Genomic DNA, 18,620 nt, shown 5'->3' on the forward strand with positions numbered 1-18,620 from the left:
AGGCACACAGCACAAAAAAAAAATATCATAAGATTTTATTTGCACGGTACTATAGGGCTCTAAAACGAGGCACTGCAAAGAAAAGCAAGAAACAGGAAAACCATCAATACAAATTGCGTAACCTTTATTGATAATCGAAAATACTAGCCTCCATGCTGGTAAGTTGACTATTTTAGGTAATTCCGAATTATTTGGAAATGAGAGCCCGAAAACAGGAGTCAAAATGAACTCTGAGATAGTTTAAGTGTGCAACATGGCAAAAAACCTTCCACAAAATTAAACTACACTGTAAAAAATGTGTGTGAAATTACAGATATTATTTAAGAACAATTTTGTCCCCGTACAGAGAATATCTGTTCTACTTCATTAACCGAAATACGTTCACGATAAAAACGTAATTTTCTGTCTACCAGCCCAAACCTTGATTAGAAGGCAAAAAATTCGATATATTTTTGTTGTCTGTTATATTTTCTACCGCAAAACTGATTTTTACTTGAATAGTAAGTAAATGCTGAATAGAAAGCGAAATTGCATGACAACCCTGAAGCCGCTGTCCGACGATCGGCTGCGTAACAATATCGATTCGAAAGAAGAATAGCGCCGCCACATTGAGGTCCATTGTTGGCTGGGCTGCTACAGTGGTATCTGTTACGCATTTTTCCGCTTGCCGTTTTTCGGTAGCTGGACAAAAGTTGCCCGGCCAAGTTTATGAGTTCCATCGAGCATTGCCAGCGTCGAGAGATATTCGTAAGTTGCAGTTAGCAGGGCTTTCGCCTTAAATATGGTGTTCATTGAAGAAACTGGCGCTTAACGCAATTTTATTGTCATTATAGAAAGAAAAACATCTGAAATGAAAGACGACTAAAAAAATATTTGCATCGATCTTTTAACTGCGACAGAAAAATAAATTGACGCACAGAAAATTTTTTTCAACGTACAAAAATTTTTATTATGTTTAAACAGAAAAACTGTAAAATAACAGAAGAATTCAAAAACAGAAAGCATAGCAGAACAGAAAACTTCTGGCAGGACAGCTGCCAGAAAAGTTTTTTATTTTTCAGCAAATTTTCTTTCTACACTGTAGGTGTACAACTTTCTTCAGCGAAGTGTTCGGAAAACAGCGAGAGTGCGAACTCGAAACGCTAATGCGTCGTTAACAAAATGTGAGACGAAAGGAGGGTAAAGGGGCAATGACAAAAAAAAATATAAACCGAAATCACGAAAATTAGAAAACTAAACAGTTAACAGAGAAAAGTGCACGTATTTAGTTTCATTCCCTCATCTTGATGTATACCTGTTTCTCTCTGCTCTATAACAGCAATAAACTAATCTAGCTAATATAAAGGCTCTCATTCTCAGCAATATACCTCGAGTCTTCCATTGAAAAGTAAGTGTAATTAATCTACACTCAACGGCTTGTCCAGAGCCCGTTTGGGGAAGCTTTAGCTACAATGTTCCGGATCAAAATCGCAACATATTCTAACCGCAAAGAACGGCGGCTGATTGTCGCATTGTCGTATTTACTCCCGCTCGCGTCATTAAGTAGTCGCTCTAGATTGAGCCTGTCGGAGGGATACATAATTGATAAACTTAGTCAATGGCAAATGCCGTTCGCTCCCTTGAGTTCAGTTGTCATAATATTACACCTCTTGAACTCAGGCGCTCTGCTAGTGACCAGAGCAATTCTATCTGAACATTCTGCTATCATGAGGCCTATAGTTATATGATGACTCTTAGCAGCTAACAGTCCACTTATTTTTGACAAAAAGGAAGTATTAAACTAAGGAACTGAGCTATCACGGTGCTCGTGTTTTGAGCTTGTTTTAATACAAAAATTCCTGCCACAATCCCTGTCAATGGAACATGTTCGTGAGAAGATTTGGGTAGACCTGGAAACCCCACTTGCCTGATCTATCCCGTCTCTCATACAAGACACGCACCTTTCTGTTTTCTGAAGAAGAATAAAAAGCCTATTTTCGATAGTGCCTAAACGATCTAGCTATTTGCCTGCGAGTAAATGTTTGACTAATTCGAGGATGTTACATTATGAGGAGACAATCATCCCTAAATTAATATTGTGCCTGTTTTGGTATTGAGTGCTCTCCTGGGAAGCAACAGGTTAACGGTAGCTTCGACAAATCAGTAACTGCAGACCTGGCATTCTGCATCAGTCATGAACACATTTTAGATCCGAAAATCCGGTCGTCGCTTCGGTTCGTTCCAACTTCCTATTTACACCGTATGTTCAAAACGACCGTAGTAAGCAACGCAAGGAACGTTCCTTATGTCCTAAAGAATAATACTGTGCTATATGAGAAATGCTTTAGCTAGTGGTCGAAGAAGGTTCGGGACTCGTTCTGACCATCCGGGACTTGCACCGAACCATAGATGCTCGTCTGTTTATCTTTGCGGGCGTCGAGATCTGTCCGCTGCGACCAGGTATCAGACTTCGAACTTCAAGAGCACGCAGTTGGAAAACGCGAACGGCACAACCAAAGCCTCAGACGTCTCTTGGAGGCTAATCGCACGAAGCATAATACCGCAGCATTGAACCATCACCCAGAAGTCCCTTCGTGCGAAGGTAACTTTCAAAGAGTACAGCCACTCAAGAAAACCTGTAGCTGCAATTGCCAACGTTACGTTCATGTTCGGTCCCCAAGAGAGAATGACTCAGCCACGCCATGTAGACTTGTGGGGGTCGCGTCAGCCCGAATTGCTTCTCGTAGCAGAATCCTCTGAAGCATGACTGCCTGTCCAGCTCGAAGTGCTTCACCATCTGCATTATAGCCGCTACGGTGCCACCGATGTGCACAACCAGGCCGATGATCAAAGCGATTGCCATGGTCACCTTCAGGTTTCTGCTAAGCGGCCTGCAATGTAGTATAAGAGGACATAAAATCACAAAACCGATAGATTCTTGGGTTTGTGGCTCGTAATAATATGCAAAGCAGGAAACTGTAAGAACGGGAAAAGCGCAGTTCCCATCAAAAGAAGAAGCGGATGTGAATAAAAAAGTAAGGAATTTGCAGAACAAGGTCAAGCAGCTGTCTGAGTCAATTGCTTGACAAACATACAATAGCGAACGACAAGTATGAAAGGTGACGATGATATTCAGTAACCCCATCGCGTTCTACTCTTAAAGCGGAACTTCAGCATCTGGAATGTTTTTGCAGAAGGATAAAAATGCACCGCTCCGAGTTCATTCGAATTTTCGCATTAATTTGTTTCTGAGCCTACAAAAAAAAACGTAAAAAATTAACCCCTTTCAACATACAGCTATACAAGGTCCGCCTGAGCACGACCTTCCAATAGTCCGATTAGGTCTAGATCCAAGGCGCGAAGAAAAACAACTAGGAGTATCCGATTGTGATATAGGAGATTTGGCAAGCACTCACCTCTCATGACTAGCAGCTCACCGCTATCGCTCAACAGGAAAGTATGTAACAGCTGTATCTAACCGCTACTCACCTATGGGGTAGTAACGTGGAGGCTAAAGAAAGGGATGCTACTTAAGTTGAGGACAACACAGATTGCTATGGAGTGGAAAATGGCAGATGTAACAAAACATTACTAGGGACTTTAGCGACTAAAGTAGTGAAAGGCGAAAGCCTGAGAAGTCTCATCTTGTCTAGCGTTCCTGTCATCTGCAATCTCACACTTGAACGCGCGCCAATAAACGCCACACAACAGGAGCGATGACGTACCGTACATCCAAACGCACACTTGTCGGAGGAAGTGTGACGGATACAGCGCCTTTCCTTCAGAAGTCTCATCTTGTCTAGCGTTCCTGCCACCTGCATTCCCACACTTGAACGCGCGAAGGAACGCCTCGCGACAGCCGCCGCAACAGCGGGACACAAGTTTTCCACGACACTATGAGCAATTAAAAGGCTTTCGTCTTAATAATAGACATTAACTAGTACTCGGAAAGTGCAAGTCATGGTTAACTATCACTAGAATTTAAAAAAGTCAGCTGCGGTGATTGCCAAGTGGCCTAAACCAGCAGCAAACGAAGCTTACCTGTTCGAACCCTGATAGCAGAAAAGAAAATGCTATCCCGGAGGCTAAATACCAATGGACGGCAGCCCCCAGGGTTTCCTTCAACTAAGCGTTCTCCTAATAATGCATCCATCTCACATATCGGAGATTCAGAATTTCATCCTTTTGGGTACCATTAGTGATACACAGTGGGGAGAAATCTTCCCCTGCTCTCGTGCTCGACTTAACTAGGCTTAACTACTTAACAAAAAAGGTCTCTGACACAAGCTTGAGTATCTTGGGCGTTCTAATGCAAAAAAGTCCACCTTCTTTAGGCGGAGGAGTGTCGTTCTGATCATTTTCATCGGCAAGCAAGTGAGCGTTAACTGCGGCATCAACGACATTTTCCCATAAAAGACTTCCGCAGGAAATACAGTCAGGAAAAGAACCAATGCGAGCAGCACAGAATAGTAGAGGGTAAAGTAGAAAGCGAGGTACCACTTGCGATACCTCTCGGGCCACTGCGGCGAACCCCTGCAGAGGCCGGCGTAGAAGATGGGCGGCAGGACGAAGGCCACGGGACACAGGAGCAGGGAGCCGACGAGCGCCATCAGCAGACCCGCGTGGGGCACGGCCAGGGAGAGAAGGCAGGCGCATGCCATCAGGGGAGACGCCACCTTGACACGCTTCCACACGATCCCTGGAGTGAAACACCAGCCGCATTTTCTGTTAGGTTTGAACTGCATGGTGACAAGAGGAGAGCATAGGGGAAAAGGTTAAGCCTCTAGCCAAACGTGTTTGCGGCTGTGGCTACTCTACACACGTAGGTAGAGTGGCCGCGGGAATAGGAAAACAGTAGTTAAATGCTGAGATCGTTACTATGAATAGAAATAAATTCACGAACGCATAAATTATAAAGAGTGCAATTGAGTCAATAGTAAGGGTCATCTGTGATCACCTGCGATTACATGCTCTCAGCGGGCAATCGATTAACAAACAAAAGATAATCGGAAGCACAGCGGTTCGTTTGACAACCATTCCACATCAGAGTTCTACCTCGCACCTGCACTGAATGAAATACATCATCATCATCATCATCATCAGCCTGATTATACCCACTGCAGGGCGAAGGCCTCTCCCATATTTCTCCACTTAACCCGGTACTGTGCTAGCTGCATCCACTTGACCCCTGCGAACTTCTTAATCTCATCCGCCCACCTAACTTTCTGCCGCGCCCTGCTACGCTTTCCTTCTCTTGGAATCCAGTTTGTTACCCTCAGCGACCATCGGTTATCCTCTCTTCGCACTACATGTCCTGCCCATGTCCATTTCTTCCTCTTAATTTCTACTAGAATGTCGGTAACTTGAGTTATTTCTCTGACCCACTCTGCACTTTTTCTATCTCGTAATGTTACCCTTACCATTTTTCGTTCCATAGCCCTCTGGGTTGTCCTCAACCTAAGAAGAATTCTCTTGGTTAGCCTCCACGTTTCAGCCCCATAGGTGAGCACAGGCAAGATACCTTAGAATACCTTAGAGCGCAAATGCTGCTCTCGTGCCTCTGAGGACCCCTCATCACGACAAGACAGCAATGCACAGGAGACCACGTGCATTGTGTCTTCGCCGATGTAGTCGACTGCAAGTGCAGTGAGCAGTTTCTTCAGTAGTCTGTAGCTTCACTTGACAACTTGACGTAATTTTCTTGTGCTCACTGAACCTAGTCCTACGACACGCGCGTATTTTTCAACGAGGCGCAGCCGCTCGCGTAGCACGTGATCTCTCTCTCGGTAAGGAGGAGGGGACGGGGCGGAAATGTGATCCTCGCTCGGAACTCAACGCCGTGACGGCCAGCTCAGCTGCCTTGGCTATTCCTGCTTCCGCCCAATTTTTCCATATTTAGGACTGCCGCTCGTGATTGGTTGGAGAAATCACAGATGTATCGTAGGAAAGACGTAACTATTCTCATTTCTCGCCGGCGGATTCAATGTAGAAAGGTTTCGGAAAATTTATTTCGAATTGGCCACCTTTAGGAGAAGACGAAAACGCCAGTAGCTTGCTATGGAAACAATCGTTCTGTGTTTTTATGGTATTCCTTTTTAGTGTTCTCTTTAACCTTACACGCATTTGATACGTGCCTGACCAGTGCTACCACTACTCCAGAAGTTCGTTACAAAGTTGTTGGGCTGCTCAGTACTCACTCTTTCCATAGTCTTCGAAGCTCTCGCGCTCTTCGAGTATCTGCGAGATCAGGTTCGCCGTCGGTAGGTAGCACGTGGCGACGAAAAAATCAGCTGCCAGCCTAGTCTTCATTGAGCTCAAGGAGAGCACGATGTTGCCGTTCAGACGAGAGCCGAATGCAGCATAGCCCATGGCTCCGACAAGAAGGCAGGCTACCGTGAATCCTTTAAAAGCAACGGAGAAAAGCCCTCATTAGAAAGGCATGAGCTTTGGCCAATTTCATTGTACTCATAAATTAAAGTTGTGCGCATTATTGGTATCATTTAGTACGTAAGGGGATTAGTGCTGCAAAGGGAAGTACGCTAGTTTACACGGCACGGTAAACCGCATGATCGGAAGTGAAAAATTACGGCGTTTTTGAGCAAAGTTGCAATTAAAAGAACATTAAAAATAGGAAAGGGCAAAGCAAATACGAATTCAGTAGTGGAGGCAAAGGTAAACTAATGGAGATGTTGCACCAACAAGGCCTGTTATTCCAACTACTACTGCCTGAAAAACTGAAAACGTTTGAGATCACTGCGGCCACCCGCACTGGAGGAATACATAAGCATGCCACGAGTTGCTAGGTCATGACGACACGGCGGCAGCTGCTATAACAACCGCGTCTTTTTTGTACGTCATATACTTGTTACGTAAGTTTGGGCGCATTTTCCCCTTCCCCTTACGTAGTTTCTGTGGGACGCTAAACCCCATTAAAAATAACCCAAATCGAGCCAGCCATCGTGTTTAAAGCAAGAATAACAAACTAAAACCAGGAATATGTTGCAGAGGTTTGTGCTAGTTGGCGCTTACGTGGAATATGGCAGCTTTAAAGAATTAACAAGAAACGTATAACATGCACCGGCATATCGACTTGATCCTTCTGAAAATAGGATGCATATGTTGTGTAATGCATTACTCAGTGGCTTCTGCAAAGAATATAGCAGTTCTAATCGATCATATCTTATTAGCAATGTTTTATCTGATGAAGTAAATGAAGCCGGTCAGCCCATAACATTTGCTTGAGTAATCCTTCCATCTGCGAAAAATGTGCACTATTTAGGTTATCTTGTCAGCTAATGATTTCGGCAACATGCCAGTCAAGCTTTTGATTACTGTTTCATTTCCACTGCGGGTGCTTTTCCAGTTGGTGTACAAGCATACAGGCGTGGCTGCTTTGAGTGCGGGTATTATTAGGAGGAACCAGCCACAAACTCACTAGCACTGCTGGTAAGAACAGGATAACGCTTCAGCCAGGGCTGAACCCAAGGCTCCCCTGCGTTTGGGTGTTCTAACGAGCCTTTAGGTGAGACTATAAAGAAGCAGGACAGGTAAAAAGTGAATTTTACTCTTCGAAAATGACGAAAAGAAGAAAGACAGTCCCGTGCAGGTGGTGACACCGGATTAAAACTTGAAACAAAGGTGTTAAGGAATGCTGTATATCGTTACATTGTAGTCAAGCTTCGGATATGATGAGTATTTCTTCAACTCCAAAAGTAAAGAGGAAGGTGTACAGCTTTCTTTTGTAGCCATGCGGCTGGTTAGCATCCACCGTTAGCATCCACCGTATGGTGGATGCTAATCAGTAATTATTTCCTTCTTACTTTATTATCTGGTAGCTTGTAAAACGGAGATCTCTGGAATATGTTTTAACTCATGAATTAATAATATTAGTTACACTTCATTCATTTCAGTGCCATAATACAGAAATCTAAAACGCCAAACCAACTATTGGGCTTGTCATCCGGCAGCAACAACAGCCTCTCGTTCCTTGACGGAAATCAAAATTACATAATCCAGAGTAAGCTTCGAAAGAGACATGATTTTTTTTGCTTTTCCGTGCATCTGTGTATTTACATATACGTCCGCCTACCCGTTCATTCGTGAACGTACATGGGATATGAAATATCTAAAACATTTACCAGCCTCCTTGCTCAACCTTCACTACGGGCTACGTGGTACGTGCAGGTCCCTCAAATAAAAAACGGAGCAAAAACTTTGCGGAAGGTAAATGCTGCGGATATTTTTGCACTAGAGTTAAAAAGTATTTGCATAGGATGTGACACGTAAAATAACATAAATACTTGTAAAATAAAAGAAATGTGTGCATTCAGCACATCATTAAAGAGGTGTTCATAAATTCCATCATCAAAACTTCGACCTAGTTCATGTTGCAGAGACCTCCACACTGAAAACATCGCTATCACATCACATCACTTTATTACCTCAAAGGCCCACAGTTCAGGGGTATTACAAAATGGGTGGGTACACGTATAAACACTATATATAAAATAAACATATTATTGGTTAAACATGGCAGTCATAGAATTACAAAATGGGGTGGGCAGATGATTTCAGCAAGGTCGTGTGCTGAAATCACCTGAAATGAAGGTCCAGTATTTACGTTATTCTTCAGCTCTCCAAAGAAAGAAGGAAGAGCGGACAAAGCTGAAGCGCTACCTGATGAATATAAAGATATTGTCGAGAGAATACGTAGGCTTCAATATGGCAGCACGATAAGGTGTGAAAAATGGACTCAATGCATACGAAGTGGAGATAACGAAAGAAACGAAAGAGATTTGGTAAAGGAAAAAGACAACTAAACAGTGGCAGCCGCATATTCTACCCAGAGTAAGAGCAGTAATTATTTTCTTCAAGACATGCATTCTAGCCCAATAAAGTACAAAGAGAAATAAAGAAAGGCTCGATATCTAAATTATCTATTTTCCGTAAAGAACAACGAGAGGGCATATGGGAACATAGCTAAACGAGACTGTGCCCAGTGGCATTAGGAGCCTTGGTGCACAGAAAATGAAGGCGCGAACAAGGCACTTCAAGATTTAAAAAGCTAGGCAAAAGTAATATTGAACGCGATCTGAAAAGTTAAACCAGTTCGCCAAAAGCGCCCACACAGGTGCAATTGCCTATCGCTATACAGCTCACCTGTAACACTGTATGAAGCAGCACGTCTGAAGCTTGCCGGCGTCACCATGTCCCTCCTGATGTGCGTGAAGCCGGCGACGCTGGCGTAGTTGAAAGCAACGACGCCCAGACCAACAAAGAAGGACTCGGTCGAAGGTTCTTCGAATATTCTCCCTGTCAATGACATGGGAGAATTTCCGCTCGGTCTCGAGCCTCTCAACAGTTGAATCCGCTCCACCAACGATCGGGTCAGTAAGGTCTCCGAATCGGACTCGAATTTGTCGGCGATGCCAGCGAGCATGAGTGACAGTAGAATCAAAGAAAATGGCAATGCGACAGCGCTGCACCTGCAATGAAGAGGTCAGAGCGCTGTACAGATCTCTTAATAATAATAAGTGGTTCACAGGAAAGCAAATTGGACCAGTATCTGTCACACTTGTTCCGTGGACACCTCAACCGCGCCGTAAAGGAATAGGGGATGATGGGAGTGGAAACGGAGAGAAAGAGGTGCCGTAGTGGTGGACTAAGGAACACTGGGGATCTTTTAATGTGCACTGATATCGCGCACCACACAGATAGCCTCTTCATTTTGCCTCCAACTAAACGCAACTGCGTGTGTTTAGGTTCAAACCCGGGTGCTCCAGAAGGGTAGACGGGCATCTAAACCACTACGCCACCTCGGCTGGGCTCTTATACTCTATTTTCTGGCACACCACTAATGACGTACCCAAAGACTAAAAGACTCACACTAAAAGACTAAAAAAGAACATGAACGACATTGACAATGTGACAGCGTCTCACCTAAACGAAGCAGACCAAGGGTTTCGACTACCTCATGCGCTACATCCCTCATTGGCATGCTACTAGTTCGTGCTTAAGAAGATCACGAGAACCAGAGATAACGGATGCACCTGAGAGTAGGAGGTCAAAATGTTTTGCGTGCCGTATAGCGTCACATGTGGGCATGCTTTACTTCATAAGCAGGGGCACCAAGGGCGGTGGCAAGCCGGTTGCAGTGCGCATTAAACAAAGCGGCCAGAGATGATTATTACCGTTCGCAATGTTCCACTTCGGCAATTTATAAATTCGGATTCCCTTCACTAGACGCCCCCTGTGGCTTCGGAAAGTATGGATAGCGGCGTTTTAGCCCGACTAATGAAGTAATTGAAAGACAGGTGCTGGAGTCTGCGATGGAATCAAGCCGACTATAACAACGCTTATTTCGGGTAACGGTTAAGGCAGATATTGGAAAATATTTGGAGGAAATAGATTTTAGGATATGTGACCACTTAATTGTACAGTGCTACACGAAATCAGTTGATAGGTTTTAAACAACATCCGCTGGCGGCATAAAAAAAAAAAAAAAAAAAAAAAGATTAAGAGACCTTAAACTTGGGGTAAAGATTTTATCTTACAGATGAGTAGCCTTTCAATAGTCCAAAACCACACCAATGTTTTGTTTTCAAGATGCTTTTCTGTACATTCGGTTTGTTGAAGTAGTGCAGATTAGGTTAATTTTCTTCAACAGAAGTGAAACGGCCAAACTGAAATGATATTGACACATATGCCATTCATAGACGACGAAGATTTGAACCGGCGATTCGGAGAAGACGACGAAGCGAAACGGTGCTCCGCTTTCGTGCTGCCCTGACTGGCTGTTGGTGTTCTTCGGTGTCACAGTGCCACAGCGCCTTCTGTGTAACGTTACGTTACAAATCTGGTGGAGGAATTGCCAGGTATCGATCCAGTCCTGCATAATCAGCCTGTCAATACGGAGCTTACCCCCGTACATCAACGTGTCGGCCGCCGCCTACGTGGAGAGCCCCCTGAATTCGGACCCCTTCCGGCCGCTACCAGGACGACGCATCCTCAGACGGCCGTAGAACCTGCTGCAATGACATCTGAGAGCAGGCTTCCCACCCACATCCTGTGTCATCAGCCGCGAACACCCCCCTCCTTTCATGGTGACGTGTTCGAGGACGCCGAGGACTGGCTTGAGAACTACGAGCGAGTTGCTCGTTACAACGGGTGGACTGATGAGCGCAAGCTCCACAACGTGTACTTCGCTCTTGAAGAGTGCACGGACATGGTTTGAAAACCATGAGGCTGCCTTCCCATCCTGGGCAGCCTTCTGTCGTGATTTCAAAGCCACCTTTCCTAGCGCCGACCGCCGGGAGCGAGCAGAAGCTGCGCTACACTCGCGCAATCAGCGCCCGAACGAGAGCGTGCGTATGTTCTTTGAGGACATGACACGCCTTTTCAAGCGTGCAGACCCACAAATGCCTGAAGATAAGAAACTGCGTCACCTGATGCGGGGCGTTAAACAAGAACTTTTCGCGGGACTGGTGCGCAGTCCACCGCGCACTGTGGCGGAGTTTCTCAGCGAGGCAGCGACCATGGAGACAACGCTGCAACACCGAGCCCGTCAGTACAACCGTGACGTGAACATCATTGGGTCCGACGCACCTCCTGTGCATATCGGCAGCGACATGGACGCACTACGAAATCTCATCCGTTCTGTCGTGCGGGAGGAACTGCAAGCGCTCCGGATGCCTTGCAACACAACAGCTTTTCCTTCACTGGCTGAAGTCGTCCGGGACGAGGTGCGTATGGCAGCTCAGCAAGTTGCTGACGTTCCCCAGCAGCGCGTTCCCCAGCAGCACGTTCCCCACCAGACGATCGACGCGAGGCCCACCTACGCATCCGTCTTACGTAGGGCTCCCCCGCCGGACCATAGTATCAACGCCGCAGCTCCAGCAATGGAGCCGCAGGGTCCTCGCATGGAGGGCCTCGCATGGAGCCGCATGGGGCCTCAGTACTCCCCTCCGCCAATGTACCAGCGACCCCGTCAAGTATGGCGGCCCCGGGACCGTCGCCCCCTGTGCTATCATTGCGGGGAAGCCAGTCACCTTTACCGGGCATGCCCGTACCGCCGCGTCAACATGCGGGGTTTCGCCTCGGAGGAACTCCACCCTCGGTATGACGAACGGCCTACTGAGATTGCAAGCGACCTTGCAGCGCGACAGTATCCCGTCACGTCCGGTTACCAAGAGCGTCGGTCTACGTCCCCGACGAGCTACCGTTCGACAAGTCCCCACTCTTCCCGACGCCGCTCCTCTCCCAGCCCTAGCCGGGAAAACTAATACCAGCGGCCTTCGGAGGCAGGGTCGCTGATGTCGGGAAATGTGAAGATCCTCCGTCATCGTCAGGCCGACCCGACGAGATTTCGCTTGTGTCAGGTAGCGACAGCATCCGGCATACTACCTCCGATTTATGTGTAACGATTGATGGAGTGGATGTCACCGCGTTACTCGACACTGGTGCGGATTATTCAGTAATGAGCCGCGGTCTCGCCCGAGAATTGAAGAAAGTTTTGACACATTGGTCCGGCCCGAAAATTCGCACGGCGGGAAGCCACTTGATCGAACCTGCAGGCAAGTGCACAGCGCGGGTCGGAATCCGTGGTTTTGTGTATGTCGGAGAATTTATCGTGCTTCCTGAGTGTTCGAAAGACTTGATCCTTGGTCTAGACTTCCTGCAGACCAACGGCGCTGTCATTGACCTGAAAGAAGCGCGTGTTTCCTTTTCGACGAAACGAGCCGTGGCGCGCATTGAAAACGAAGATCCGGGTCTGAACGTTTTGCGTATAGTCGACGATGACGTGAGGGTTCCGGCACGTTCTAGTGTGTTGGTTCTTGTAAAGCATGACTTATTCCACGATTACGAGGGCATCGCGGATGGGCACCTTCCGCTACTACTCGAGAAGGAATTAGCCGTTGCTCGAGGACTCGTACAACTCCAGAACAGTTGTGCTACTGTCCTCCTGACAAATTTTGCTAAGGAGATGCGGCATCTCGCCAAGGACACGGCTGTTGCCGTCCTTCACGATGTTACTGCCTTGCCTCATTTATGCACCACCGGAGCGAACCCTAAAGAGGAGGCCGCACCTTGTCATGCTCTGCAGACCGTTAAAATTAACCCCGACTTGAGGCCCGATCAGAGGAATCTTCTCTCGGCTCTTCTGAGCGATTTCGCAGACTGCTTCGCCACAGGCTCTAAGGTCGGTCGTACTCCTGTCGCCAAGCACCGCATCATCACCGATGAGACCACGTTACCGGTATGCCAGCGCCCGTACCGGGTTTCTCCTAAGGAACGTGACGCCATTAAAATGCAAGTGGATGAAATGCTTGCGGACGACGTGATCCAGCCTTCGACGAGCCCATGGGCATCGCCAGTGGTCCTTGTCAAAAAGAAAGATGGCACCTTGAGATTCTGTGTCGATTACCGAAAGTTAAATAACGTGACTAAAAAGGACGTCTATCCGCTGCCCAGGATTGATGATGCCCTCGACCGGCTACGCGACGCCAGGTACTTCTCCTCATTAGACCTCAAAAGCGGATACTGGCAAATCGAGGTGGATCAGAGAGACAGAGAGAAGACTGCATTTGTGACGCCCGACGGCCTATACGAGTTTAAGGTGCTTCCGTTTGGTCTTTGCTCTGCACCGGCCACGTTCCAACGTATGATGGACACGGTTTTATCAGGTCTCAAGTGGCAGTCGTGCTTGGTGTACTTAGATGATGTTGTTATTTTCTCGCCTACTTTCGAGCAACACTTGGACAGGTTGCGCATCGTGCTTCAAGCACTCAAAGGCGCGCAACTAACGATCAAGCCTGAGAAATGCCACTTTGCTTTCAAAGAACTACGCTTCCTCGGCCATGTTGTCAGTGCACAGGGCGTTCTCCCTGATCCCGAGAAGACTACCGCAGTGTCAAATTTTCCACGTCCTACCGACAAAAAGGCACTTCGACGATTTCTAGGTCTTTGTTCGTACTATCGACGCTTCGTCCAAGATTTTTCTAAGATAGCTGAACCACTGACAGCACTAACCAGAGATGACATACCCTTCCTGTGGGGAGACGATCAAGAGCAAGCCTTCCAGGAGCTTAGAAGCCGCCTACACAAACCCCCAATACTCGCCCATTTCGATGAAGACGCCGCAACAGACGTACATACTGATGCCAGCAACGTTGGCCTCGGCGCGGTACTCATTCAGTGGCAAGGCGGAGTAGAACGGGTTATCGCCTACGCGAGTCGAACACTCTCACGATCAGAGGCGAACTATTCGACAACGGAGAAGGAGTGCCTTGCGGTAATCTGGGCCATCAGCAAGTTTCGACCATATTTGTACGGACGACCCTTCCGTATTGTCAGCGACCATCATTCCTTGTGCTGGCTGGCAAGCCTTAAAGACCCGTCTGGACGCTTAGCTCGTTGGAGCCTCCGTCTTCAAGAGTATGACGTTACTGTTGTCTATAAGTCGGGACATAAACACCAAGATGCGGATTGCTTGTCACGCGCGCCATTGGACTCCACCGCAGTAGAAAACGCCGACGAGTTCCCCTTTATTGGGGCTATTACTCAATCCCATATGGCTGACCTTCAACGCAAGGACCCGGAGCTGGCGCCGCTCATCGATTATCTGGAAGGACGCGGTGGTAGAGTACCGCTTGTTTTTCGTCGTGGCTTGCATTCATACGCTTTACGAAGTGGAGTTCTCTACAAGCGCAATTTTGAAAGATCAAGAGGGACATTTCTACTCGTAGTACCTACGCACCTACGGCCTGACATCTTGAGCGCTTGTCACGACGAACCGTCCGCCGGCCACTTGGGAGTTAGTCGTACGCTTGCAAGAATTCGGGAGAAATACTATTGGCCAAAATTATTACCTTCAGTACGATCCTACGTTAAAACCTGCCGTGACTGTCAACGCCGAAAGACTCCACCCGTGAAACCAGCTGGATTTCTTCAGCCGATCGCTCCACCGCAAACTCCATTCCAACAAGTGGGAATGGATCTTCTCGGTCCTTTCCCGAAGTCAACTAATGGAAAGCGTTGGATTGTTGTCGCGACAGACTACTTGACCCGATATGCTGAAACCGCGTCGCTCACAAATGGAACTGCCACCGAAGTCGCAGAGTTTTTTGTCCACGACATCGTGTTGCGTCATGGCGCTCCGGCTGTTATCATTACCGACCGCGGGGCAGCTTTTACGGCCCGCCTGACTAAGGCTGTACTGAACCTTACACATACTAGCCATAGACGGGCCACGGCATACCACCCGCAAACTAATGGCTTGGTAGAACGGCTAAACAGAACTCTGGCCGACATGCTGTCTATGTACGTGGATATAGAACATAAGACCTGGGATCAAATCCTCCCATATGCCACGTTCGCATATAATACGGCACTTCAGGAGACGACGCGGCTCACACCCTTCGAGCTTGTCTTCGGCCGTCGAGTGACCACTCCACTGGATACAATGCTGCCCGTATACACCGACGACGAAGGTGAGCTTGACCTGGACATCGCTAGTTTTACCCAGCGTGCGGAAGAAGCACGGCAGCTGGCAAGGCAGCGCATATACCTACAACAGCAACTAGACGCTGACCGTTACAACAAGGGACGGCGCTTCGCTGCCTACGAGCCTGGAGACTATGTCTGGATTTGGACGCCCGTTCGTCATCGTGGGTTGTCTGAAAAATTGCTGCGCCGGTACTTCGGTCCATATCGTGTCCTCCGCCGCCTCAGCGACGTTACTTACGAAGTTGAATCCGCGACCCAAGATCCCTCAAGCCGCAGACGACGCAAGTTCACTGATGTTGTACACGTCGTCCGGATGAAACCCTACCACGATCGCCCCGCTGACTATTCTTGAGACTGATGGTGCCCCGTTTTGTGTTGTGGTATCCCACACCAACCTAGAATAACATCTGTCAGCCCATCGCATCAAGCAGCATTTGCAGCATCGAGGCGATGCTGCCAAGAAGGGGGGCAATGACACATATGCCATTCATAGACGACGAAGATTTGAACCGGCGATTCGGAGAAGACGACGAAGCGAAACGGTGCTCCGCTTTCGTGCTGCCCTGACTGGCTGTTGGTGTTCTTCGGTGCCACAGTGCCACAGCGCCTTCTGTGTAACGTTACGTTACAATATTGCCAAATTTAATTGATGGAAGAGGTTTGACTTCCTTAGATGGAGTCGTTGTTTTGTTTTTGTTTCTGTAAGGCTTTTGAGAACACCGGCAAAACGGGGAGGGGCATGTAGGTAGCGAAAATAATTTTATCTCCATTTTTGTAAGCAACAACTTTTGCTAATTGCATTTTTACAGGAAAAAACTGCTGTTTTTAAGCATATGCTAACGATGTAAACAAATATGTAAGCTAATATATCAACTACTTACTTGATTGGCTGCATTTAAATATCATCAATTTCACAACTGGTAATGTTATTAGGATTTATTTTAAGATATCTTATCACGGACATTAAATACATATACTTCGCCTTCCGTGACTGGGTGCAGAAAAATTGTTTCATCATTTTAATATGAACACCTGAAAGCATCAGATCCAGCACCACGAGTAGGCAGGTAATTTAATAAAATATTGAATACATTAGCAACTTTGACACCAGAAACTTTTCTCGGTAATTGATTTCGCTAATGGAGCGGGGGAACTGTTCCGCTTCCGAAGTTGCTTATTTCACCCATAGTACACTCACTGTTTCTAGCATCCTTAATCTCTAGACGTGATGTCAGGAGCAGACACTTGGCAAAGGTTTGTACAATTTTCAATCTATGCAGACCTCCGAGCGTATATAGGGATGAAAGTGAGTGTTAAATTTGAATTACACAAGTGAAATGCGGAAATATACTACTGTTTCCTAGTTCGTTTTCACTTCAAGCTCACTTGGCACTGGCCACCCAATACGACAAAGCTTTGTTTGATGAGCTCCGACGCTCGACTTGCGATGCAAAGTTCATTTCGATGAGGATGTCCAACGGCACCCTAGTCTCCGGTACAGCACTGTGTTCTATGCGTCACCCTGCGTCCCGAAGCATAAGGTGGCCCCTAGAAATGGAATCACACCAACTCAGGAGGATATGCAATTCTACGTGCGAATCAATGCCCATATCTGTGCGTTATTACAAGGTTATGTTTAGTGCTTCACCTGACACGGGTACTGCCAAAAGTAATCAAAATACAATATTCAAAGGCATAATTATGTTCATTCCTTTAATTTCGTGAATATCAGCGGCCCAGTCGAAACTGCGCGCATTAAACTGCAAACCAACAAATCTTGATCATTAAGCATTGGTTTCAGAGAAATCGAATGTTTTTGGCCCAGTCCCCTTGCATTTACGTTCGACGACATCTGGGAATAACTACGATTCTTTCAAGTCAAGCTGATGATGATAATTATAATGAAGGAGCTTGCAGCAAATACCCTAGATGACGATATGCAGGCACTTCACCCGTGCCATTAGTGTGCATGCATGGTGAATGCAGCCGCTGCTGGGAACGCTCCAAATTGCTGACATTTTGGAAGAAGTACTCCATTGTTTGAGGGCGAGCTGGGTAGAGTCGAGCAAACATGAAAGCTGATATTTTGTGCATGCAGCTTAAGTTCATCTTGTCCAACGACGGTCGCAAGACAGCGCGAAGGGCTCTGCTTATGCACAAGAATGCTGAATTGGGCGAGTTGGTGCGTTTGCATTTTAGGAAACGTAGCGCAAAGACAAGGACAAAATGAGGGATACACACGAGCGCTTACTCACAACTGATTTTTTATTGTAAATGCTAACAAAGTATATAGGGTGCAAAACAATCATCAAAGACGTGAAATAAAGGAGGCGAATTGACAAAAATGGAGAAAAAGCAAGTCTGGAAAGATACACAAAACACGTGAAAAAACCACTTGACAACTTATTCAAGGTATGTAATCTCTACTTTTGTTAACTTAATGGATGCTGCGCTAACACACTTATCCCACACTTCTTTCAGACAGTTTTCTTGGCCAAATAAACAAAGCTATTCAAAAGAATCTAGATGGCCTTTCATTTAACCTTTTCCCTTACGTTGATGATTATTTAGTTTTTCTCCCTTCCAATCGGTTCAATCATTCTGTCGTTGATATTTTAAAGGTTTTCAAAGAAAGTGGTCATGGTTTGAACTTTACTTTTGAATTGCCCAATGATAATATTCTCCAATTTTTTTACTTATCTCTTCATTTTGGGAATAAGCGCGTGTGTTGGGGTTACCACCATAGATTATCTAAGCCTTTACTTCATTTTCGTTCCGGACATTCCAAAGTGGTAAAAATGCAATTGTCTCGTCTTGTTTGCGCTCTGCTTTAATTAAATCTTGCGAGCATAGAATTAGTAAAAGTTTTCTAGATCAAGTTAACAGATTGAGTAATTCTGGTCGTCCGCTCCCGTTAATCAGTAGCAGATGTGACAAACTCCTTCTTTGTGTGAAGGGAAAGGACACGAGAAAGTAAGTTGTGCAGCAATAAACGAAAATCAGTGATTCTGCCATACGTCCATCGTTTTTTACATGGGTTGCGGGATGTCGTTAATCGGTATGATTTAGGCACAGTAATGTCAGCCCAAACAAAATTGTCAGGTGTGTGTGCCTTGGTTAGAAGAAAAAAAGACGCG

At 46.4% G+C, this 18,620-nt stretch overlaps 1 protein-coding gene across 1 annotated transcript in view; it reads right to left on the reverse strand.

The window, feature by feature from the left end:
• Positions 1–1,198: 1,198 nt before the first annotated feature.
• LOC146172742 (uncharacterized) overlaps positions 1,199–18,620 on the reverse strand; it is a 29,838-nt gene continuing 12,416 nt past the window's right edge. The window contains exons 5-8 of the mRNA XM_084584257.1: positions 9,139–9,464; positions 6,177–6,380; positions 4,489–4,678; positions 1,199–2,870 (exon numbers count right to left, since the gene is read on the reverse strand). Coding sequence (XP_084440383.1) covers positions 2,606–2,870; positions 4,489–4,678; positions 6,177–6,380; positions 9,139–9,464 — 985 coding nt within the window. The 3' untranslated portion in view covers positions 1,199–2,605. The remainder of the gene's footprint in view (positions 2,871–4,488; positions 4,679–6,176; positions 6,381–9,138; positions 9,465–18,620) is intronic.

This window comes from Amblyomma maculatum, chromosome 11 (genome assembly GCF_055883805.1).
Source record: "Amblyomma maculatum isolate TAMU_Amacu chromosome 11, ASM5588380v1, whole genome shotgun sequence".
NCBI classification, from domain to species: domain Eukaryota; kingdom Metazoa; phylum Arthropoda; class Arachnida; order Ixodida; family Ixodidae; genus Amblyomma; species Amblyomma maculatum.